Source organism: Notothenia rossii (assembly GCF_949606895.1).
Source record: "Notothenia rossii genome assembly, chromosome: 9".
Lineage (NCBI taxonomy): Eukaryota > Metazoa > Chordata > Actinopteri > Perciformes > Nototheniidae > Notothenia > Notothenia rossii.
Genome location: NC_136907.1, coordinates 49,792,629 through 49,818,329, shown reverse-complemented (window position 1 = coordinate 49,818,329; position 25,701 = coordinate 49,792,629). Strand labels below are relative to the sequence as shown.

The 25,701-nt window shown below is 40.2% G+C and overlaps 1 protein-coding gene across 3 annotated transcripts; it reads right to left on the bottom strand.

Annotated features, from left to right (window-relative positions):
• Positions 1 to 17,216: 17,216 nt before the first annotated feature.
• Positions 17,217 to 24,419, bottom strand: LOC307019482 (zinc finger protein 862-like). 3 transcript variants are annotated; one of them, XM_079650430.1, is made up of 20 exons: positions 24,314 to 24,418; positions 23,999 to 24,076; positions 23,741 to 23,828; positions 23,488 to 23,658; positions 23,213 to 23,388; positions 22,858 to 23,033; positions 22,578 to 22,747; positions 22,252 to 22,490; positions 21,920 to 22,177; positions 21,604 to 21,807; positions 21,278 to 21,511; positions 21,049 to 21,201; positions 20,104 to 20,958; positions 19,765 to 19,886; positions 18,738 to 19,632; positions 18,598 to 18,653; positions 18,456 to 18,486; positions 18,290 to 18,354; positions 17,804 to 17,887; positions 17,217 to 17,699 (listed from the first exon to the last, which is right to left on the bottom strand). In XM_079650430.1, the coding sequence occupies exons 1-13, from the start codon at positions 24,368 to 24,370 to the stop codon at positions 20,785 to 20,787; spliced, it is 2,178 nt and encodes a 725-aa protein (XP_079506556.1). In that variant the 5' UTR covers positions 24,371 to 24,418; the 3' UTR covers positions 17,217 to 17,699; positions 17,804 to 17,887; positions 18,290 to 18,354; positions 18,456 to 18,486; positions 18,598 to 18,653; positions 18,738 to 19,632; positions 19,765 to 19,886; positions 20,104 to 20,784. The 3 variants fall into 3 exon arrangements, with proteins under 3 accessions (XP_079506556.1, XP_079506554.1, XP_079506555.1); XM_079650428.1 differs by having other exon boundaries at positions 23,213 to 23,658; positions 24,314 to 24,419; XM_079650429.1 differs by having other exon boundaries at positions 19,765 to 19,883; positions 23,213 to 23,658; positions 24,314 to 24,419.
• Between the last annotated feature and the right edge of the window lie 1,282 nt (positions 24,420 to 25,701).

Below are 25,701 nucleotides of genomic sequence, written 5' to 3'. Positions count from 1 at the left end.
TTTTTTTTTAATATTGAAGTTGAAAGCATCAATCTGGTGCACTTTGAGAGCAACATGAAGAGATCTATGGATACCTCTCTCAGCACCCATATGAAACAGAACTGTAAACAGATTTTCTTTATGGATATTTTACAAATCACTCCCCTTGTATTCTTGTTTTACTGCCATAAAGTAGGCTATTTCATACCTGTTTTTCATTTATTCTCTTATTGTTTGTATAACTATAATGATCATATGAAGGTGTGCCGCGGAAATAATCTTTTGAATAATTTGTGACAAAACCGTTCTAAACACTCAGAGAGTCCTTTAGCTCACCTGAGCCCCTCAGTCTGAGAGGACTCTCCGCAGCTTGTTGTGGAAACAGCTCCTTATGTCCGTTAGTGCAGCTAGCTAACCAGATGCTAACATCACGGTCCCTGCTAGCACCGGTCCCTCTCTCTCCCTCACTCCCTCTCTCCCTCTCTCTATCACACTAAATGCGCTATTGCCACACACAAACAGATCCGAGCTTGAATGACACAAGCACACGTGTATTTCCATGCAACTCTCTGATTGGTCTGGTGTCTTGCCTCTGTTGCGTTCACTGAACAAGGGAAATTACAGTCCTGCCGTCGTCTCTTGTGTCATGATGAGGTTCACGTAAAGCACGGTTAATGTATTATATTATTGAGGTGTCTTAAATATACTTCAATCAAGTGGCACCTGCTAACGGGGTGGGGGATGATAGGTTTACATCTAAAAACATATTTTTCAAACATTATTATTTTATTTTTCTTTCTCTTTTTAACGGTCCGCGATCTAACCGCACCACGGTCGATCGCGATCGACTAGTTGGCGACCACTGGTTTAAATGAATGAAGTATTGGCTTTAATACACTGATATACATTCCATTAAACCAGCGGTTTTCAAAGTGTGAGGCGCGCCTCCCCTGGGGGGCGCCAGAGAGCTTCAGGGGAGGCGCAGCGTGAGACACAAAAGAACGAGAAAAAGACGAGTAAAGTGACACTTGCCCACTTGTGGCTGTCTGTGGAGACCGAGTTCCCCCACCTTGCCAAAAAGGCTGTAAAAGTGCTCATTCCCTTCACCTCCACCTACCTGTGTGAGTCAGTGCTTGAATTGGGCCGGTACTCACCGGTACGCATTACCGGCACTTCTGATTTTTACCCATGTGGTACCGGCACTTCTTACTGAGTACCGGCAAAATGCCGGTACTCAGCCGCCGGCAATATACGTATATATTGTAAACGCAACGCAGCGCAAATGTGGGTCTGACTCTGCCTCACAGAGGGTGACTGGCTGTCTACATGACGTGGCCTGCCGACATTGCCACTGTTGGAGATTGAGAGGATGTTGAGAACCAACCTCGTCTCCGCGTGTCGTTTGCTAAGCTGAGTGAGTTCGGGAGAAGAGAGGGATTAAGAAACACCAGAATACAAGTTAAACAATAATCTTGCTTTAATGATATATAGCAACAGTCCAAATTACACATACAAAACACAAAGACAAAGGAAGTACTTCCTGCTCTACTTCCGTCCTACCCGCCTGGTCAGCCTGAAAAAAGAGAATGAACCCCGAGAAAACACAGTGTTTCATACTAAAACCACAGGAGGGGGGGTGAGCGGGCTTTTCCCCCCAGGTCATCTTATTGGCAGAGACCCAGATATGGCCTGTCTACCCAATCAGTGCGACACAGCAGAAGAAACCCCGCTACTTCTCGCAGCCAGCCCCCCAGTCCGTTTATGGCCCTTTGTCCCTGGGTCCATCCCCCCCCACCCAGTTTATGGCCCTTCAGGTTACCACACACAAGTTAAAAGTATGTTTTAAAATATAGTTGTTATAGTTGGTTAAATATACGTAATACATGTTAATTACTTTCATATCAATAACAACGAGGAACACATTACCTATGCTCTTAAGCAGTAGTAGAGATGCTTTTCAAATAGTCAAACTTCTCACAGGCTTACCTATGGCCCTTCCATTTGTTTGAGCTATTGTTCACATCTTTACTTCAAATAAAAGGTTTCACATTGTATATTTCCAGCTTCCTTTACACACACTGCTATTATTAATACAAAGTAACTAACCACACACCTCTATTGAAAACAAGTCGATTCCCCTGACAATTGACATGCTGAAACTCCTGGAATGCGTCCCTCCCCCAGCTCTCTCGTCCCTATCATAAAACTGCTTCCATTTCATATAGAGTAATAAAAGATGTTTAAGCTAATTTCTCCACAATGTTTGTAGCCATTTAGTACCCACACATGAAAGAATAAGAACAGAGGTATAGTTGACCAGTAATCATGTAGCATTTATATTTACTTCAATGAAAACACATACACATCTGCTACAAGATTGTGTCACACACACCCATCCTTCTTTTACGAGGGAAGCATTCCAGCGTCTGGCATTATTCCCAAATATGGAGATCTCCTGCTCCCATCCTTCTCTGAACACACAGAATTCACCTCAATATATTGGGAAAGGAAAAGATACTTTGTCCCTTCAAATTTAACACACATGAATATATATAAGGTGACACCAAAATGAATATACCAGATTTTACTTTCCTGTCATACCCCGTTACTTTAATCCTTCAAATAATTCAAATAATCCTTCACCACTTTCATACAGATCATACTAATGCCCTCGATTGGTCTCTGTGTGTCATTCAAGCTCGGGAGGGTGTGTGTTGGTGTATGTGTGGCGCGAGCGAGCGAGAAAGCGCGCGCACCGGTTACGTGTATTGTTGTTAGCATCTGGTGCTAGCTAGCTGCGCTAACGGATATAAGAAGCTGTTTCAACAACAAGGTGGAGGGAGAGTCCTTTGCTGTCAGACTGAGAGGCTGATAACTACAGCTCTGGTGAGGTAAATTACTCTCTGAGTCTTTAGATAGTTAACTTAGTTTAAGTTATCTCAGTGGGTCTCAAACGGTTCGGTCACCATTTATGTAAACACATATTTCCATTTGAGGGGGTAGTGATTAGTAAAATATACATGAATAATACAAACAAAATGTTAACTAGGTGAAAAAAGGTAAGATAAACTTGTTGAGAGCTAAAACTAGTCTTTGCTGTTGCCTCAAAGAGGAGCAGGGGGAGAGGAGGGAGACAGGAGAGGCCGATTCAGGAGCCCAGACACACTCAAAACTATAAATGAACAAAAAACAAATAAATAAACAAGTTTCAATGTTTTTTCATATTGGATATTGTATGTTATTGGTTATGGCCATGTACTTATGATTTTATGATTATTTAAATGTATACATTTTTGTTTCATATGGGTATAGTCTCTTTATTTCCCCCTCAAAATGCACCAGATTGATGCATTTAAGTCCAACATTTAAAAAAAAATCTTACCGGGGGAGCATGCCCCCGGACCCCCCTATAGGATTTGAGGCCCGGCCCCACTGTTCCCAAATAGATTTGCAATTTTTAAAATTGTAACCCATCTCCATATGTTTCTTTTTGGGTAGTAGATTTAAACTAGAGGGCTATCACTTTGTGCAGCAACGCTATTGACAAATAAATCCAGCAAAATGGCACAAAAAACTGGTAGTGGCCCCAGGGACGAGGAGTCATTTAACCAGCCAGTAGGAGTCAAGCTTTACTTTCTTTTATATCCATAAAGAAAAAGTTTACAGTTGTTTCATTATGGATGTTGAGAGGTATCCATATATCTCTTCATTTTGCTCACTAAGTGCACCAGATTGATGCATCTAACTTCAATATTTTAAAAAAAATGTTCCCGGGGGAGCATACCCCCGGACCCCCCTAGACTAGAGGGTGTCAGCTCCACTCCCCACTTATAAAAATAGCACTTTACCACTGCACCCCCTCTAATTTCAGATGCACCCTGAGTCATTTTGTTTAAGTACAGTGAGCCTTTCTAAAATATACAGTAAAGAGACAAACCCACCAGCATTATAGGATATACTATGACTTTGTGCCAAATACTTGTTGCTGATTTAGAGTACTGGCACCTTTTTTATTACAATTCAAGCACTGGTGTGAGTGCAGTTTTTCCGCATTGACTTTGATCAAAAGCAAGTACCGGTCAAGGCTGCAGCCAGAGGATGATCTGCGTTTATTCCTCTGTGCATCAAAGACGCAGACTCATTGTTCCCACTAAAGTAGGGGTGAGTGTAATAAGGAGGCAAAGTTGACGTTCAGTGTGTTACCGGGAGCATATAAGGATTTATCCACCATGTTGAAAATGTTAAAAAAAATATGTCTTGAGAACACGGCGTGCGGAAATATACGGGTCGTGCTGCATCTAGATGTGCCTGTCATCTGTAAGGTGTCGGCGACTGACATGCAAGGAAGAACGGCTGTCCACAGGCTGTTACAACTTTAACAACTTTATTAGCTTCCAGGGTAGAGAATTGAACATGCAATTTTAATTGGGTGTGTGGTATATTTTCATGCACGGACACGCTTGTTCCACAACACACAAACTGAACAACACTCAATTTTCCGATCGCTACCAGCGTCCTTGCGATCTTGTTATAATAACAAGTGCACGTTACTGATGCAATATGGTTGAGACCATTCGGGCTTATTCTAGAGGCGTGCAAGGAATAGTCCAAGTAGTGGGGGAGTTTTATACAATATGTTTAAAACATAAAAATAAAAAGGTTTTAAAAAGTTATTGTTTAATGTTTAAAGGAGGTGACGCTACTCAGCCAATCAAATCGGTGCAGTCAGCACGATAGATTCAAACACACACAGAAACACGACAAGAGGAGAGAAACAGTCGGAGTAATTTCAAAAGGCGGAAGGTAGACAGCGAAAACAGAGCATTTAATTAAATGTTCTCTTACTGGACCTCTTTGAAATGCAATTGAATACCCCTGCATTATAGCAACAACAACAATAATAATAATAATAATAATAATAATAATAACAGCAATAATAATTGGGAGGGGGGGCGCGGCTGTTCTTATGTTCTCTGAGGGGAGGCTCACCTACCCACACTTTGAAAACCCCTGCATTAAACAATACTAGATCACCTACACATCAGTTAAGTTGAGGGGTTTTTCCCTGCAAAATGATTTTGTCAGCTTTTTAATTTAATGTATTGAAGGTAAAGATATTTAACACATAGTGAGAACTGCTACTATTTATCTCTCCATATTGTCTGTAAAAAACGTGGTAAAAGTTATTCTTTCAGTGAGGCAACAGAGCAAGCTTCTACACTACGTTTTGATAACAGTTAAATATTATTTTGATAACATATATTTCAATGTTGATGAACTTCATACTTTTCATTCATAATCTGATTGTCTTTGTAGCTCACTGTTGAAATGAAAAAAAAACATTACAATTACAAAATAATGATATCTACCGCCCCTAAACACACAAACACACCGCTTTCATAAATAACACACTTGTTTTGCAATAATATGTTTTATGTTTCCTGTAATTTTTGTTAGGAAAGGACATGCCTTAAAGACACAACATTTTCTCCTTCTCTGAGGGTCAAGAAGAACATCCAAGAGGAACATTAAAAGCTGATGCTATGAGATTTTAAGACCTACTTTTATTGTAAAAACAGTCAGCTGATGGAATGCACCTATTTCCACATCTACACTCCATCAGCTGATTATTTGTATTTGCCTCGCTTTATGAGCTTCACATCACTTGTGCCTTGTACCGCAGAGTTTGCATCGTCACAAATAAATGGGGCCAATCTTCAGTCAGATGTGAATGTGTAATCTAACATTTTCAGTAAAAATAATGGACGAAAGGAGTGCAAATACAAATACAATTTACTGAAATGTGAAACAAAAGTTAATCAAATGTTTTAAATAAAAAGCACATATTGACAGAAGGTGTAAACCTATTAAATGTATAAGTAAACACATTTAGTCAAACAAAGTGACAGACTAGGCCTGTGCAGTTGGTATCAGCTTTGCCCAGCATGGGCTCCTCCATCAGGCCTGGTCCTCCTCGCAGAGGAAAGACCCTCAGTCCTCTCCGGGCTAAACAAACAGACAGGACGTCCATCACACGGGGGTTTCTCCCTGAAGTCTCTGCAGCTTTCTGGACACCACGCTGTCTCAATCCGTCCACACTGAATATGAGAGGGGGGAAATTAAATTAATAAATGCTTTAGACAATAAGAAACATAAAGTTGACTGTTGAGTTGCTCAGTTTTTTTAGATTGTCAATACTATTACTGTATAACTAATATATCAGGTTAAGAGGCACATTCAAATAAAGATTGGTCTTTAAATACATGTTGTCTTTTGAATTGTTTGTCTAAAGTCAAGGATCTAGAACTGGTACTTAGTTTTAATGAAACAGTCTGGTTATTATGCTGTTCGGAGGAGGCCTCACAGGTAAGAGCACTAACTATCTACCATCACATGTACCTTAGCTTGACTTAAATGTATTAAACGTATAATTAAGTGATATCAAAATATAAATAACTAATGTCATGCAAGCATATTAATATTTGCTTGATTCCAGTGTTGAATTTAGCACAATTGCATACAAACGTTAAGGGATTTTAAGATTCTGAAGTATTATGGTAAAAACTCAATAACTTTGATTATTATTTATAGTTTTGCTGAATAGTTTCATGTCCGCTTACCTTACGGTACGTCTACACTACAGGCATCAAAAAATGCTTTGAACGCTTCGCCCATTCACTTGAATGGGTTGACGTAGAAGATTTTTTATCTTCGCCGAACTGCATTGTGGGGAGCATGGCATGGCTTTGCAAGCATCACGAGCATCTATCGGCATCAAAAGTTGAACAATGTTCAACTTTTGAGGCTCGATGCTTGGCATCAGCCAATGAAATCCCGTTTATGCAAATCCCGCCAGTGCAAGCGCAGCCAATCAAACCGCGTGCAAGCTGGGAGAGCTAGACCGCAGTTCATTTCCTCATATTCCAAACGAAATATTACGGTAGCAAATCACCCGGTTCTTTACGACCGGAACTATTTACCGGGATACAAACCGGAGGAACCAGGCATGGAGGGAGGTGGCAGAGACAGTGGGTGAAACTGATAGTTTTTTCGCCTGTTTGGAGAGTTTATATCCAGTTTACTTTGTTTTAACATTGCTATTGCTTTGTATGCCGGGGGCGGGAGATTCATGTGATTGGTTGCTCGCAAAAAATCGCCAACCTTCAGACACGCCCAGCTTCAAGATTTTATCATGCCTGTAGTGTAGACGGGCCGTTAGAAACGTAAAATGCCACGGCAGTCTGGAACTTTCAGCTCGGTGGCAGCAGGTCCCGCCTCGGCTCCGCCTCTTTGCCCTTATAGAGAGGTGAAGTCCCTCCCCTTCCGGGAGCCTCCATGGGACCCCGGAAGCGGAAAATTATACATTGAATTCAATGGAGAAAGAAAACGTATCTTTTGATCCCGTTTGAATTGTGCCACGAATGACACATATGATGTTTGTCAATTTAAAAGAACATTTTGCAAGTCAAAAAAATTAAAATGTGTCGTAAAACTGTGAAGTAACACATTTATTTGTGTTAAGCCGCTCAGTGAACTACATGTCTCTGGTCCCGCACAATACGCGTCACCAACACAAAGATGACCTTCACGTTGGCACATTTCACCTCATTCTTTCAGAATGAGAATAAAAGTATAAAACGAGGTGAAAATCACTACAAGTCTGGGCACGTTGAGAGCTGTACATACAGGAAAGGGGAGTTAGTCGGTTCTGTAAGAGCCAGCATGCGGGACCGGCTTTACAAGGTTTCGGTGAGTAATATGAGTGCAATGTTAAACGTTAATGTCAGTCAATAAGGAGGAGAATGAAAAAGAAGATGATGAACCACAGACCCGGCATATAATGACTGCAGTGTGCAGGGCTGTGTTAATTTATGTTACTGTTATCAATAGCATTAGTTGACTGAGAAAACCGTCAAGAAAAAAAGTTTAGCGATGTTACGAGTCGACTAGCATAATATGAACCACGGCTGTGATTGACAACCTGGACAGCCAGTCAGAAGCTAGAATGCCAACCTAGAGAGCCAATCAGAACCTAGAACGGGTGTACTGTATACGGGTGTGTATGCTGTGGATAACATTAGTGTTCACAAGAACAAGGTACACTCCCGTGTTTTGTTTTAGTTGCTCTTCAGATTGAAGCGGCCAGTTTTATATCGACTATATGTGTGATCTCCTTTTTACATCTCGTTGTGTCATTTGAGTTTATTTGCTGTGTGGAGATTCAAGGATTTTGGTTATCTTGTCAATTTGTTTGGTTATCTAGGCACAGCTGTGTGTGACTCCCTCTGGTACACTGGTATGTGTTTTCCTAATGTCGAGAGCATTGATGAATTCATAAACTACACACTGAGTCTAGATCCTGACCAAATCCTTTTTTGTTGATCAAATGTTTTTCAAAAATGTAATACACATTTAAAAAAATACAATGTACAATCACAACCAATACAACACAAATTACAAAAAATTCAGAAAAAACAAACAATAACAACAATCAGACAAGAGGACAAAACTATGGAAAAATAAACCCTCCCACCCCCAGATCTGGACCATCCTTGTATTGCTCATTCAATCTATTATAGCACGTGAACAAACATGGTACTTACTTTATTTGTACAGATCTACATGGGAGAGGATGGCGCGATGCAGAGCGCTGTCTGTGGTTGTGCATGGAGGATTTACAAATGCAGCCACGCTGCAGCATTGGCAATATTTGCCATGTGGCAGATCAGCTCCACAGAAGTTGAGTGCCAGTGGAGGAAGCCTGGCACTTCAAAAGTAGTCCAGCCGGTGTCTCAACTCTACCAACAGCAAGAGGAGACATACAACCCACTGGCCAGAGACATCGCCACTGAGGAAGTAGACTGGTTCAGGTCTCCACTGAGGGGCGCAGCGTGGCATGGCATGGCTTTTGTCACCTGAGCCAGAGCTGCAGCCTCAACATCAGGCCATTTTCAACGTACCGGAGCTGGTGAAGGAGCATGGGGGTCGGGGGCTTGAGGCAATTCTTGCCTCAATGCGACTGAGCAGAGACCATTAAGCTGCCATCCAGACAGCCACCGTAGGACAGCAGACAAATCCTCAGTGGCAGTTACAAAGGCAGGGCACGTTGACAGCCAGCAATTTTGGTGCTGTGCTGAGGTCGGGACTTTCATCCACTCCGCGTCCCTCATGAAGAGGGTGCTTGGGGGGTACAATTTAGACGGAGTCATGGCTGTCAACTGGGGAGTTGTAAATGAGGTGTGTTTGGCCAGTGTGTTTGGCCTTTTAAGTGTGACACATATGAAGTGATAAATGCTTCACCTGACCACTGTTCCTAAATAAAAAAAGTGTTCTGCATCGTCAGTCATTTTTTCCAAATAATTACCAATATTTCACAAATTCTTCATGTCAACTTAAGAGCACCGCTGTATGTTGAGTGTCAGCTTTGCTTGGTTGATCTTACTGGGGGCAGCTACATGGATGTCGGTGCAGTCCACAATCATTTTGCAGTTGAAGGCAGAATGAATTTATTATTGACTCAGAATGAAGCACAATTTCATGTCATACAGTACATTGACTTTATTTGTAATTGTGTAAAAACATATGAGCATTGATTAGCAAGCAGGACCTGCAGGAACAGAGAACGGTGATGAGCTGGGAAGAGAGAAGAATAAAGAAAACAGATCAACTTTATTATCGGATATTAAAAATTCAATTTCAAAACAAGTTGCCGCTCCTACAGTTTTCTAGTATGTAAAGATGATTTCACATGACCTATGCAAAATATCACACTCAATATACATGTGTCTCTCTGGGGGGTGCATTGTGCCTTTGATGTATATAAATAATATACCATAACCAAATACTATTACGTACAGTGGAAACCAGGTTGCCAGAGCAGGTCAGTCCAGTGTGCATGTTCCTCAGGGTCTCAGCAGTTACAGGTGAGGTAAAGAAAATAAAAGAGAAAAAGGTCAGTAACAACACTTTAAAACAGGGGTGGGGAACCTTTTTCCTCTCAAGGGCCATTTCAATTTTTTCAACATCCTCCGAGGGCCGTACAAATTATTGACCTCTGCTTAAAAAAACTAAAATCACAGCCCATTCATTTCGCCTTTCTTTCATGCTGTGCAAAGAAAAAGCAACCTCTTAATCCAGATATCTTACCATGACTCGCGCATGCATGCTCCTGCATGGTGTGGCATGACCACCGCAACAGAAAGATATGGACACAAGATGTGTGCAAATGTATTTAGTTTCATATCCATGTGGACATGATTTAAGTGGGGGGGGGTACCTCACACCCCGGGAAGATTTGTTTTTAAATATTGAAGTTAAAAGCATCAATCTGGTGCACTTTGAGAGCAACATGAAGAGATCTATGGCATCTCTCAACATCCATATGAAACATAACTGTAAGCAGATTTTCTTTTTCTTTATGGATATTTTACAAATCACTCCCCTTTCAAACTGTATTCTTCTTTATTAATAACAACTTTGTTTTACTGTCATGCAGTATTTTATACCTGTTTACTTTATTGTCTTATTTTTTTATAACTATAATGATCATATCAATAATAATAATAATACATTACATTTATAAAGCGCTTTTCCTGGTGCTCAAAGCGCTTACAAGCAAGTAAAACAAAATAACAACAGATAAATAAAGATAAAATAAATAAAGATGATGATAAAGATGTGCCTTTACCTCACTGGTTGGAGAAAAAGCTTCTTATATTCGTTAGCATAGCTAGCTAACCAGATGCTAATAACAACCAAGTTATTGACTGTATGATCAGTATGACAGATGAACAGATCACCACTGGGCTTTGAACTAAAGACACAGCCACGCAAAAACTGCGGCATGTGTACGGCTCCTTATGGGTACTGCAATTTCTCAAGTGCCGGACCGGCGTTCTGGCTTTCTGGTGCTCTCTGTCAAAACTGCACCCCTGTCAGACACGTCAGGTTCGTGTTGTGTTCAAGGACCCTAATCTTGGCCAGGAAAAACAGGCACTCGCTCTTTTTCTTTTTTTGCGGTCTATATTTCTTCAATTTTTTTCTTTTTTGCGTGTGTTTATAAATTACCTCGAGGGCCGTACCAAATGGTCTCGCGGGCCGTATACGGCCCGGAGGCCGGGGGTTCCCCACCCCTGCTTTAAAGTAACAACACTGAATAATTATCTCTTTTAATAATTTTCTCTCAGTGATCACTCAACTACTGTCTTTCCAACAAACAGATTGACTCACCCTCAAAGTCATCACAATGACACATGTCCAGAAGAATGTCATGCAAAGCTCCCTGCCTGCCTGCCTTCCTTCGACTCTCCCTGAACTGCTTCCTTAGCACCCGGTGGAGGGCGCAGTAGGCTACTCTTCAAATGTTTCGCGAAATACTTACCATGATGACTACTCATACTGTTTAACATTTTGGTGTACTTCATGTAATAAAATAATAACTTCATGGTAAGGCTACTAAAAATGACAAGGCTAAGTAATGTAATGCGAACTAACGTGCTCGCTACTAGCTAGGTAGCTAACTTGACTATGTTCCATGCACAACATGTATATTACCTATGATATTACCTGATATGTCTGATCCAGCGACTCCTGGCCCTTTCATAAGACGGGAAGCGATAGAACGAGCAAGTGGTATGATCACTTTTGTGATTACAACATGGTACAAAGCACACAGGCATCTTATAAAAGTGAATTTATTGGAGCAATCTCTTATATTTATTGGAGGGAATAAATCAGTTATGAAATCTTCTTCGCTTTAATTACGAGTCGCAACCACTTGGAGCATTATCGCCTGTGACATCACATGCGCGACCCAGAATGGGATTTGGGATTTGTAGTCTTTGTAGTCGCGTATTTTTCATAGTCTTATATTTCAACAGTTTTATGACAAAATTTGACTTTTTTGACATGGAAATGATTGTTTAAGATTGACAAACATCATATGTGTAGTTCATGGCACAATTCAAACGGGATCAAAAGATACGTTTTCTCTCTCCATTGAATTCAATGTATAATTTTTCGCTTCCGGGGTCCCATGAACCGGAAGTAGATGGGCGTGACTTCGCCTCTCTATTTGGAGCAGGCTGGAGTAGGCGGGAGTCGAACTCTGACGTCAGTGTCGAGCCGTTAGTGGCCGACTCCGCCTACTACGGGCTTCTCTGCAACTCTGCAGAATCCTATGGGTGACGTCACAGACCCTACGTCCATTTATATATACAGTCTATGGTGCAAACGCGGAACAACAGCCCAAAGCACATACATTTCCAAAAACACATACATTTCCAAAAACACATACAAAAAAAAAACATTCCGGAAGTGCTCCAGGACTCTAGGGGGCGCGCTACGTGGAACAGATTGATGTATGACCAGACATAGAGAGAAGGAACAAGAGTGATGGCAATCGGAGGAAAGAAAGTTCAGAGAGAGTGGAGAAAGATATAAGAAGGTACGTTTTGTTTTGTTTTTATATATATAGCGTCATATTTATATAGCTAGCGTTACGGCCCGTCTACACTACAGGCATGAAAAAATCTTGAAGCTGGGCATGTCTGAAGCTTGGCGATTTTTTGCGAGCAACCAATCACATGAATCTCCCGCCCCCGACATACAAAGCAATAGCAATGTTAAAACGAAGTAAACTGGATATAAACTCTCCAAACAGGCGAAAAAACTATCAGTTTCACCCACTATCTCTGCCACCTCCCTCCATGCCTGGTTCCTCCGGTTTGTATCCCGGTAAATAGTTCCGGTCGTAAAGAACCGGGTGATTTGCTACCGTAATATCTCGTTTGGAATATGAGGAAATGAACTGCGGTCTGGCTCTCCCAGCTTGCACGCGGTTTGATTGGCTGCGCTTGCACTGGCGGGATTTGCATAAACGGAATTTGATTGGCTGATGCCAAGCATCGAGCCTCAAAAGTTGAACATTGTTCAACTTTTGATGCCGATAGATGCTCGTGATGCTTGCAAAGCCATGCCATGCTCCCCACAATGCAGTTCGGCGAAGATTAAAAATCTTCTACGTCACCCCATTCAAGTGAATGGGCGAAGCGTTGAAAGCATTTTTTGATGCCTGTAGTGTAGACGTACCGTTACGGTGTTAACAATGTTCAACTTTTAAGGCTCGATGCTTGGCATCAGCCAATCAAATCCCGTTTATGCAAATCCCGCCAGTGCAAGCGCAGCCAATCAAACCGCGTGCAAGCTGGGAGAGCCAGACCGCAGTTCATTTCCTCATATTCCAAACGAGATATTACGGTAGCAAATCACCCGGTTCTTTACGACCGGAACTATTTACCGGGATACAAACCGGAGGAACCAGGCATGGAGGGAGGTGACAGACAGAGTGGGTGAGACTGATAGTTTTTCCGCCTGTTTGGAGAGTTTATATCCAGTTTACTTCGTTTTAACATTGCTATTGCTTTGTATGTCGGGGGCGGGAGATTCATGTGATTGGTTGCTCGCAAAAAATCGCCGAGCTTCAGACACGCCCAGCTTCAAGATTTGTTCATGCCTGTAGTGTAGACGGGCCGTTAGCGTGCCTAACTACACCAGCTGAGGAGAGCTTCACGTGAAGAGAAGATAAAGTGAGGGAAGAACATTGTTAAAAGAGATGACAAATCAAGTGCAGGCAAATAACACGGGCCATAGTGAGTACCGCGGAAAAAGGACATTTGAATTCTTAGCAGTTTGTTTATATGTATGTATTTGTGTATAGATGTTTTTCTTTATTAAACACTTAAACGGAATAGCGTTTGAGAGGCCTTTTTGCTTTTGGCTTTTTACCTTACTAAATGGTCATATGGTCATTGGAGAGATGGGCGGGGCGAAACTCACGGAAGTGATTTCAAAACAAAAGCGGTGATAATATTATAAACAAAGGGAAACAAGGTGAATTTAGCGATCACAACGAAAACGGCCAAGAGACATATTGAGCCCAGAAAATTGATGTTATTAAGGGCTGTAAATATAATAATCCTCTGTCTAAAAAGGACAACATTGTTAGGAGATTTAAACTATACAGCGATGCTGCACTGCGGTCACTCAGCCGTCTCTCGAGTTTGTTTTTTCAAATCAGCTGCTCTTCATTCCTGCTATATATGACGAGTGATACAAATATGTTTTACCACAAGTTCTTAAGAAAACTGACACTGTTGAACTCGGTTCTAGTTTGACTTCTACCAGAAATAAAATGAAGTACTTTTACTGTGTACTTTGTGAGTAATCCTCTGTCAAAGTCCCCTCCATGTTTTTCTGCTATCTTTGATGAATGATACAAATATAATTTAACCATTAGTTCTTCATGAATTTGATACTGTTTGACGTTGTATTAGTTAGCCTACTACTACTTACAATACATTGAAGTACTTTTACGGTGTATTGTTTGAGAAATACTCGGTCAAAGTCCCCTGCTGAGAACAAAATCAAGCCACTTCTGCTAAGTTTGAGGAGGGAATTCTTTTTTGTCATTAGTTCTTCATGAGATTGATACTGTTGGACTCAGTACTAGTGAAACTACCCCCACAAGTACTATGAAGTAATTACTGTGTACTTTTCCAGTACTCCTCTGTCAATGTCCCCTCCTGAGAACAAGAATGCATGTTTCTCTGCTATTTTGAATAAGCGTTAAAAAAAACTTTCTTCATGAGACTGATATTGTTGGACCGAGTATTTTAAGAGGATATGGTAGACTTGATATCAGCAATATTTCCAGTCAGTACTCCGGCAGCAGCATTTTTACCCCTTGGAAAGTCTTTAGAGTCTGGCCTGGATAGCTGGTCTATCCTTCAGCACACTGACACACCCTGTCACTCTTGTTGGCCTCTTATGAAGCTGCTGTATATGATTATTTCTCTGCTCCTAGTTCATTCCTCGCAGATTCTTTAATCAACCCCAGTCATTGCATGTCAGTCAGTAGAGCTTTGAAAATTGTGTCCAATTCAACAAAATGTTTTATTGTGAGTGAAGGCCAGAGCTAAATTATAGATTGTTTGATTGTGTACTTACAAGGTGAGAGAAAATAAATCCACATCCTCCTATGAAACGTATTTTATTTCCTTTTCCATGTTATACTTACTTGCATTATAACATTTGCATGTTGAACTACATGATATCTTCCCCAGCCTCAAGAAAATAAAATAAATGGATTCATAATTTTAAAAAATTGATACAAATGTATAAATTAGTAATGTTGTTTGCAAACATTTCAAATTTAAATATAAAATGAAAAATAAGTTTACTTTTGAAATGATTTGTCACAAAAACCTTTCTAAATTATAGTAAACTATTAAAAAAGGTTTGGTCAATAAACGTTTTTCTGCCTAAAATAGTTGAAATTGAACGTAAACTATATCAAACACCACATGCATGGCAATTAACCCATTGTTGCCCGCTATTTAAATTGATTTTGGTTAGTTAATACAAATATTGATATTATATATATATATATATATATATATATATATATATATATATATATATACATATATAATTGATGCAGTCTTTCTGAACACCTTTTTAAAAAAATACTGCAAATGAAGAATATTTTTTAATTTTCTGCACAGACAGTGCCCTAACTTACAGCAGTTGAAAAGATTTGTGAAAGGATAAATTCTTCATGGGCTTCAACGGCTCTCTAGTAAAGGGTGTTTTATGGTTGCTTGTATTATCCTCAGATAGTGGTTTGTTTAAATAACTAGAGACATTTTAATAAATATTGCAAAAAAGGTCTCCAAAAAAGGCATACATATATATAACCTGGCCGGCTTAACCAGTGTGTAATTCTTCAAGCACCACAAGATTCAGAGTTTATAAAGTACAATTCTGGGCCATTGATTGTGTCATTTCTCCAAACACAAACAGTAAAAATGCCTGTTTTGAAGCCTTACAATGGTGCAGGAAAATAACTTTACATTGTATTATACTTAAAGACAGGGCTATTCAGTTCAGAGAAAAAGCAAAGAAAATTGTTATAATGGGTGATGTAACATTAATGACAGACATAATATGAGGTCCTTGGCAGTTGGTACTCTGACTCTAGAGGGGTCATTTTGTGATCATGGGGCATCACCCTTACAGCATCAGGACAATATCATATGGAATCAGCCACTGGAAGTGTGCTGGAGGCGTTGACTGGGACTGATGGAAGGATGAGGCTGATGAGACTGAAGAATCTGTGACAAACTAGCAGCTGAGAAATAATCATATATTAAAAGACAGCAGCATCATAAGAGGCCAACAAGAGTGACAGAATGTGCCAGTGTGCCGTCTACCATCCTCTTAAAATACTCTATCCAACAATACCAGTTTCATGAAGAAAGGTTTTTTAACGCTTATTCGAAATAGCAGGGAAACATGCATTCTTGTTCTCAGGAGGGGACATTGACAGAGGATCGTTGGAAAAGTACACAGTAAGTACTTCATAGTACTTGTGGGGGTAGTTTCACTAGTACTGAGTCCAACAGGATCAATTTCACGAGGAACTAATGGCAACAAAAAAGAATTCCCTCATCAAACTTAGCAGAAGTGGCTTGATTTTGTTCTCAGCAGGGGACTTTGACAGAGGATTTCTCAAAAGATACACAGTAAAAGTGCTTCAATGTATTGTAAGAAGGAAGCTAATACAAAGTCAAGCAGTATCAATTTCATTAAGAACTAATGATAAAATTATATTTTGTATCATTCATCAAAGATAGCAGAAAAATATGCATTATTTAAGGAGGGGACTCTGACAGAGGATTACTCACAAAGTACTTCATTTTATTTCTGGTAGAAGTCAAACTAAAACCGAGTCCAAGAGTGTCAGTTTCCTTAAGAACTTGTGGTAAAACATATTTCTATCACTCGTCAAATATAGCAGGAATAATGAATAGCAGCTGATTTGAAAAAACAAACTCGAGAGGTGGCTGAGTTGACCGCAGTGCAGAATCGCTGTATAGTTTAAATCTCCTACAATGTTGTCCATTTTAGACATAGGCTTATTATATTTACAGTCCTTAATAACATCAATTTTCTGGGCTCAATATGTGTCTTGGCCGTTTTCGTTGTGATCGCTAAATTTCCCCTGTTTATAATAATCACCGGTCCTTCAGCAGGATACTATAGTGATTCAAAGTGTGATTTTAGCAAACGAGTGCTTTTGTTTTGAAATCACTTCCGTGAGTTTTGCCCCGCCCCTCGCTCCAAGGACCATTTGACCATTTAGTAAGGTAAAAAGCAAAAAGGCCTCTCAGACGCTCTTCCGTTTACGTGTTTAATAAAGAAAAACAATTGGACGGTACATACACGGATTACCAATGCATGATTAAATACACAAAACAGCTTATATTATATATTCATAATTGTGTATTAGTTCTATCTTTATAGAGAACATTATACATTTAGAATCAGATTTTGAGACAATGAGCGGCTGGGAAAGTCACACCGCCATGGGGCACAAACAGTTGCTGACGTGATGTTTTCTTCGCATTCTCAGTCATTCCATAAGGAGGATCAGGAACTCACGCTTGGGACTACCAGTGTCCACTCCATCCTCAGTTTGTCCCTCATCATCAGTGAACTTAACTGACATCTCATGAGAGGGGTCGAATGAGGCACCTTTGAAGCTGTGGATTGCTCCATCCCACACATTGGTTCTATTAATATTGAACCTGCTGCAAGATGTATTTGTCATTTTTGCAGAGAGTTTTGCAACAATGTGTGCCGCAGTCAGGTATTCTGTGCTGGAAAAGACAAAGTGATGTATTGTAATATTAAATGATGAAGCTAGTAATAAGATTTATAGTATAGAATAGAAAAATTAAGTGGTAATAGTAACAATTAATACCTTTCCTCTGCGGTTTGCTCCATTTTGTCTTCTGGCTCAGACTGGCTATCAATAATGATAGGTGCATACACATTTGTGTAGTTGCTGCAGTGAGAAGACAGTTGAATAATTATTTTCAAATACATTATATATGCATGACAGTCATATTTACAAAAGGATGTCGATCCTCTTCCTGTTTTTTCAATACATTGGGTTCTAAACTGACAACAGCACTTTTGTCATACTCCTGCACAATCCTTGTAAACATTTGAAATGGATGCAACAAACAATATCTGATCTTTGAAAAATATTTGTGTTTTTTTTTTGTATAGTCTTCACTAAGATGTCAGATATTGTGGGTGTCATTTGGAAATGTATGAAAGTATAATTGTTCTGCTTCCTGGCAATGTTACCCACTGTGATTGGAGGCTATACAAACAAACACATTTAAAAATAAAGATACACACCAAACAACTGTGTCACGATGCAACTGTCAACATCGTTTACCTATAGAAGCTGTTCTGACCCGGGGCAGACTGGACCTCTTCCTGGAATGGGGCTGGTGCTCCATCCTATTTTTAGCCAGGAAACAAGTGCACACAAAGGCATTTATTGATTTCATGTTCACAAATTCAAACCTACATGGTATAATTACATTTTTAATTAGTCTTACCCGATCAGATGCTGGTTTAGACCTAAGAGGTCTGATAAAGGTAAACAAAAAATATATTCAAACTACTTTTTTAACTTTAACTACTGTTAAAACATTCTGCTTTTGTGGCACAAAATAGTATGTTGACAATGTTTTATTTTACCCTGGCAAACTGTTGTTCATTCTTGGAGTGCTTTGTACATTTGGAAAGTCCCACACCTGCATAGAACACACAAATGACTGACTGAAATAAAAAAAATTCACTTTAATTAAGAACAAATGCCACGATAAATCCAAACTGACCAAGGTGTCTGCAAGATTGTCTCCAGATGGCAAATTGACATGGACCACACTGTCCTCGTCACTTGAGGTTGTTCCATTGTAACCTAAGAAAATAAAATTCATGATTAATACTATAAAAATAATTGTTCCCCTACGTCTGTACCTATCATCGAATGTTGTTTTGAATCCTGAAATATTGCATTGACATTATTCAGACAGGATTACATCGAAACACAAAATGTTTGTGAAATGTACATTACATTGTTGACCGTCCTTTTCACTCTCACATTAGGATTTACATTGGGGCACAACAAACCAACATTGTTGTGAGAAAAAAGGTTAATTTAGAATTACAATCCTTAAAAGGGAATTTATATTTAGTTTGAATAGAAGGAAGGTTTGGAAGCTTTTTTTTATACTTAAATTCCGTTTCTTCTGCCACTATTCATAAAAGACCATTTGACCTCATAAGTTCAACCACGAAGAGAAAGGCAAGATGGGTGGAAAGAATTGTGTTAAGAAATATAGACAGAACAACTGTTATGTTTGAATTCTTATACAGTTTAGTGCTTTAAACAAGGGGGAATATATCTCAGAAGCATTTACAACTGTTTTCAAAGTCTTCAACAGTACAGATGTAAAACGTAATTCGTTGGAAGGGCTTTCCACTGGCCTCTTTGTACATCTGCCCTGTGAACGGGGTGTCCGTTCTGGGGATATTTGTTATCACCCTCGCATCAGGGTACAACAAAACATGGGCACCATCTTCCAAATCTTGGTTAAAAGCTTTCTGCTTTTTTACGGCAGCAGCCAACAGTTCTTGACATGACCATTGAGGTTCGACATCAAGGGGAAGTGACCTCCCTCTCACAGATTTAAGGCAGCCATCCATCATCCTCATTACTCCAAAAGAAATCTGCAAAAAGACAATAACATGCAAATTAATAAAACATTTAAAAAATGAATACAGTAAAGTCTTCGGACAACATGAGAGAGTGGTGACCAGATGTGAATTACAGATGTATTCATAATAGAAAACGTTGCATACCTTCACTATTTTCTGTTTCTTTTCATTTGTTGATTTATGCCGTCCCTTTGTAAAAAATGTCTTTCTCTCCCTCTTTTTTATTTCCCTATATTTCTGAAAGGACTCTACAGCTGAGCTTCCTGCTACAAAAAAACACAGGAATAAAACATTCATTACTCATCAATATGTTCAATAGGAGTCTCCTCCTCAGTCCCTTCTGAGGAATATCTCAGAACACATTCAACAGTAGGTAAGCCACATAGTTTAGAGATGTATTTGTATAATAACAGAATTCGAACTTTTAAACCAAGTTTTCTATAAATACTTATTTTTCAGTAATAAAACTAACAACCTATGTACCTGCACTGGTGCTAGGCTGTGCACTTAGATGTGCAATAGTGGTGGGCATTTCCTCAGGGACTTTGTTAGCCACATCCTTTAGAAACGTGATGTCTCTGCCACAGACACCACAAAAGCCATGGGAAGCTGTCACACTGGACCCACAGAATGGACAGTACATCTGTGGAGAAATAAAATGTAGGACAGCTAGGTTAAGTCAAAAAGAGTGGGTATTTTTCGGCTACCTAAATATTATAATAGTATCAAAGAAGGGTCTTTTAACTCATCAGAAGCCAACCTCCTGTCTATCCCCACACAAACCAATCACCGACCCTGGGGGGACAGAGCTTTCTCCATCGCTGCCCCCTCCCTCTGGAACTCATTCCCATTAAACATCAGAGACTGCACTGACCCTGATATTATGTCAAGTTACATTTAGGTGCACAATGCTGTCTCTTGCAAGCTCTTTTATCAAACGACGTAAATATGACGCTATATGAATAAAAACCAAACAAAACGTACCTTCGTTTCCCCTAGGTTTACTGCCTTGGCAGGGTGCTGGCCCCAACGGGGGGGTACCCACATTTTTTTTGGGAAACATCTATTAATGTAATTTACGCACATGAAGCCGTCGTAATATCGTATTATTTTTATTAACACAACATCAGTACAAACTCTTTGCAACATCCTGGCACACTGTGTTTATCCACACAGTGAGCACTTATTTTTGCTACAGTGGATCTTCCTGGGTTTTCTGAAGAAGGTTTCCAGTGCCTCCTGGTATGGGAAGTCCGACACCTCTGGCCCATTTATTGAGATCCGCATGCAGGCTGCAAGATGGTCCCCCTGCAGCCTGTTGCGGATGTTTGTCTTGACCTGCAAATAAATTCAATGTTAAGCTTTAAAAGTGATAAAAAATACTGATAACTTAAAACGCCAAATGCCATTGTGAGAGGTATTTCTTACCCTATTCAGGGTGGAGAAGTCCCTTTCGCAATTTACACTGCTGACAGGGACAGTGAGGGCAATGGCAGCCAGCTGACTAATGGTTGGGTACAGGACCCCAAACTCCTCATATTTTGAGGACAGGTCTGACAATATGTCCAGCTGTGTCTTGTTCTGAAAAGGTTCATTTGATTAACACACTGCATTGCTCATGATAATGTCATGTGAGAATGTTACATTTTAAAGTTACCTTCAGAGGACCAGAGACGACTTGTTCCTTGAAAGAAGCCCATTCCTCAAGGACTGTGTCGAAATCGACATCGGAAAAAAACTTCCCCACCAGTGTCCTCAGGTGTGTGTGTGTAATGTCATTGGGGAGTGTAGTTGATTGTGGACCCAGTATTCCAAAAGCAGCCAAGACTCCAACCTCACTGAACCGCCTCTCAAGATGGGCAATCAGGCCATCCAAATACGGATCCATCACCTCATCAAACAGTGGGGGAAAAATGTCAGTAAACTCTTCAGTCTAAATTTAAGTTACATCAATGATGTCAGCCAAAAGCTACATAATCATACCTGTGATTGAAATCTTTGCCAATACTGCTGTCTGCCCCCTGTATTATCCTGGCCTCTTCTTCCTCTCTCCTGTTCGGCAGAGATGCTGAATGCACCCAGTCCCAAAGGGTCATCAAGACTTTGATGTAGTCTGGCCAAGTGTGAACCCGGTTGATGACCCCCAGAATCTTTTATGCCCTTTATCAATGCCAGTGTGACAGGGACCTAGGAAATTAACCAAATTGACTCAGATGAAAAGATAAATTGGGGTAACCTATGTTTTGCAAAATCAAAATGAATTTAAAATATAGCAGATGATTTGGGTTAGTAAAAACACCTGCTCTTTGATTGCCAGGAACATGACGTCCTCCCTTTGAAAAAGCTTAGAGAGACGTGCCAGGTGCGGAAGCACATCAGCTTGCAGGTGAAGGGCGGCAATGAAGCGATAGGTGGCAAGGAATGAGTAGAGTCCCTTAGCAGTAGGACATTTACGGATCTCCACTTCCTCTGCCAAGGCTCCCAGTACAGCAGAGATATTCTTACTGAGGTTTTTTACAGCCTCATGTTGAGAGAGCCACCGTGTGTCCTTTACTTGCTAATAATGACAGATAAAACAGTTGTTAGTATAAATATTAAAATCTCAATTTATTTGAGGTTTAAAATATTTACCTTCACTTTCAGCTCACACACACCGAGAACCTCTGCAGCTGCCTTCAGAGAAGCAGAGCGGTTTGCACTATTCCTGAAGTACAGGTGGAGCTGTTCTAAATGGTCTCTGAATGTTGCCATGTAAGGCACATCTTCTGATGCGTCCTTACAGGCTAAAGCCAGCCTATGTGCAGCACAATGGACACTGAGGAGCCATGGCCATTCGTTGGACAGCTGTTTTGCAACCCCATTGTGTTTTCCTATTGAATACATTTGTTAATGAATTTAACAAGAAAGAAATATTCAAAATCCAGTTTAATTGAATACAAAAAACCTGTTTGACCTACCTGTCATAACTGCAGCGCTGTCAGTTCCTAGTCCAAAGATTAGATGTACAGGGATGCCCTTCATCTGAATAATGTTTTTTAAAGCCAACACTATAGAATCTGCTTTACCGTCAGTCAGGCAGATCAGATCCAGGAATTGGCTCCAGAGCTTCCCCTCTTGGTCCAAGTATCTATGTCCATATGACAACATTTCATATATACATTTAAATTATCCCCTATTAATTAACTATGTATTGAAATGTTATTAGTCGATGAAATGTTACACTTTGATTACGCTTACCTGACATGGATGTCCATTTGTCTGCACACAGAAACATCTGTGGTCTTATCTATTTCCAGTCCAATCGCTTTTGACTGAGCAATGGCCCTTAATATGGGCTGCTCAACCACTGTTGCAAGAATTTCTAGCATCTCATCGATTATTCGATGAGATCTGTAGTTGGTTTTTTGGCCAATCTGAAAAATAGTTGGAAAATGTTACATTTAAAGATGCTGGACATTTAAATGCATATTAATTATTAAACTAATGTACTATTATGCCATAAAAACATACAAATAATTGTCAATATAACGATCTGTTAAAACTAACAAAAAAATACAAAACATATTTTTAACTTAATAAAAAATAAGCATACATGAAGCTTGTCGAAATAGGTGCAGCCCAAAAGATTAGCCAGTTCCAGCAAGGCTGGATAGTTTGTGTGGTGGGCTATTTCATGCTTGATGAGCCAATATAAGCACTTGAATGCCCCCACCACAGCCTCGTGCTCCAGGATAACTGTTGGCTCAAATGACGCAAGGACGGTGTTGCCTGAAATGAAATGTATCATCATTATCAAGGAGCACAATTCTGTCTGTCTGTTATTGAGACAATTATAATCTAAATAGCATATATATATATCATTTGTACCTGATGTCAAACCCGACTGGCGCTGACAGGCTATTTTGTGATGCTCAGATGCCATATGAACATCAAGTTTGTCCTTTCTGTAGGACTGGCAGGGTGACTCTATAAAGACCCGGGTCTGGCTCCCTCTCACAACCCCCTGTTTGTGTTGCCTACATATCCGGCAGAACATTCCTAAAACCAAAACAGAAATTTGTTATAATTCCGATTCATTCTTTATGTACTCTGCGTTTCATTTATTGGTATATTTGTTTACCTAATTCTGTCTTGTAGAGCCAGGAGGAGTATTTACTCTTTGACAGCCAAGTTGGGTCGAATCCTGTCATCCTGTGACCGGACTTGTGCTGCTTGTCACGATATTTGAAAATTATACTTAAGTACAGTAACAAAGTATTCTTACATTAAAAAGTAAAAAAGTACAGTGTTTTATTCAAACTGTTTTCCCTTCTTATCATGTAGCCTACACTTCTTCCTTTCATTGATACATTTAAATCAGCTGACTACAGCAACATACCTGCTGCAACCCTGTGCTGCTGCTGCTTCTCTCTGCCTCATCCTCTATTGCTGGAGGCAGCTCCACCTCATCTGATCTCTGATATGAAAGCAATCGTGTTATGATCATATTGAGCTATTGGTGTGAGTCTAACATTAAACAAGCAGTCTGCTTGTCATACATTGCTGACGATACATTTTAAGAGGAAATTTGTTGAGTCACTGCCGCTAAATTCCGGTAGCATCAAGCTAGCAAATCCTGCATTAGCCTCACATCAACAGGTGTAGACAGAACATCCAATTATCCTGAGCTAATTTACTGAATAAACCAACTCACATCTCCTGTCTTTTTTTTCACCCAACTCATTAAACTATTCTTCTGCTGGCGTTTCATTGTTGTTTTCTGTCAAATTCAATACTGTTCAAAACCGCGGTACCTGCTATTTTTAGAATGCGCACGCTACTTTCGTTGTTGCGTTCCTGTGTGTGTGGGGGGGGGGGGGAGCGGAGCGGAGCCCTGCCCTTCAGAAACAGCGGAGGGAGAATGTGAATACGCAAAGCAGTGGACACTGAAACATGCACATACATTGGATAAATAACATAGGCGTTTAGTTTATTTAATAAAAGAGCACATGTTCAATGTGAAAAGTGACCGTAGATAGATTACTTCAGTTGCAATTTGGTGCTTTTTTTTTTTTTTTTTTTCTAAATAAAAAAAAAAAAAAAACACCTTGAATTTCAGGCAGGGCGCGGGGCTCCGTTGGCAGGGCGCAGCGCCCGGCCAAGACAATGGTAGGGTAAACACTTTCTCCACTCTCTCTGAACTTTCTTTCCTCCGATTGCCATCACTCTTGTTCGTTCTCTCTATGTCTGGTCATACATCAATCTGTTCCATGTAGCGCGCCCCCTAGAGGCCTGGAGCACTTCCGGATTTTTTTTTTTTTGTATGTGTTTTGGGAAATGTATGTGCTTTGGGCCGTTGTTCCGCGTTTGCACCTGCCGGCCACCGTAGTAGGAGTATGGGAGTACTTCCGTTCGCTTCGTCTTGATGTGTAGATGTGATTTGCTCCCGAGCACCCCTGGGTAAATTACCGTACAGCCAATCACAATGCGTGACGTCATTGGTAAGAGACGGATCCCGAACACATATGGTACCGACACCGGTATAATTTCACACGCGAAAACAAAATAATAATTGGAATACGTTATTTTAGTGTCGTAAAAGTAGACTGAGGTATGAAGGGTTAACGTCACATCTAAGGAAAATGTTTAGTCATGTTCTGTATACATACTAACATATAAGGGTATACTTAGTGTGGTTACTCCATGTTTACTAGCTATAACATTAATGTTACATCACTCTTTTTCACTTGTTACTCAGTCAGCCAGAGTGCAGATATCACCATTAGATTCACAAACCCGAAACATCATCCATTTCTTCACTGCTGGTGATGACATTGTTGTCAGTTGCTGATACTTCTGCTGCTGCTGCAGCTTGTGGCACCTGCTTCGATGAAAATAACTTTCTAATATCCATAACTTTATAGGCTATTAGCTTAAAACTCATCAGGCACTAGAAGGATCACTTCTTCTTCAGGGCAGGGAAGGCTACGCAGTACGCAGGCGAATGTCCCGCAGCGGCTGCCTCCCTTGTGGACTCCGGTACTGCACATTTATTTTTTAAAACAATTTTTTAAGTGAAAGATCCGGGGCTTTTCAGAAAAC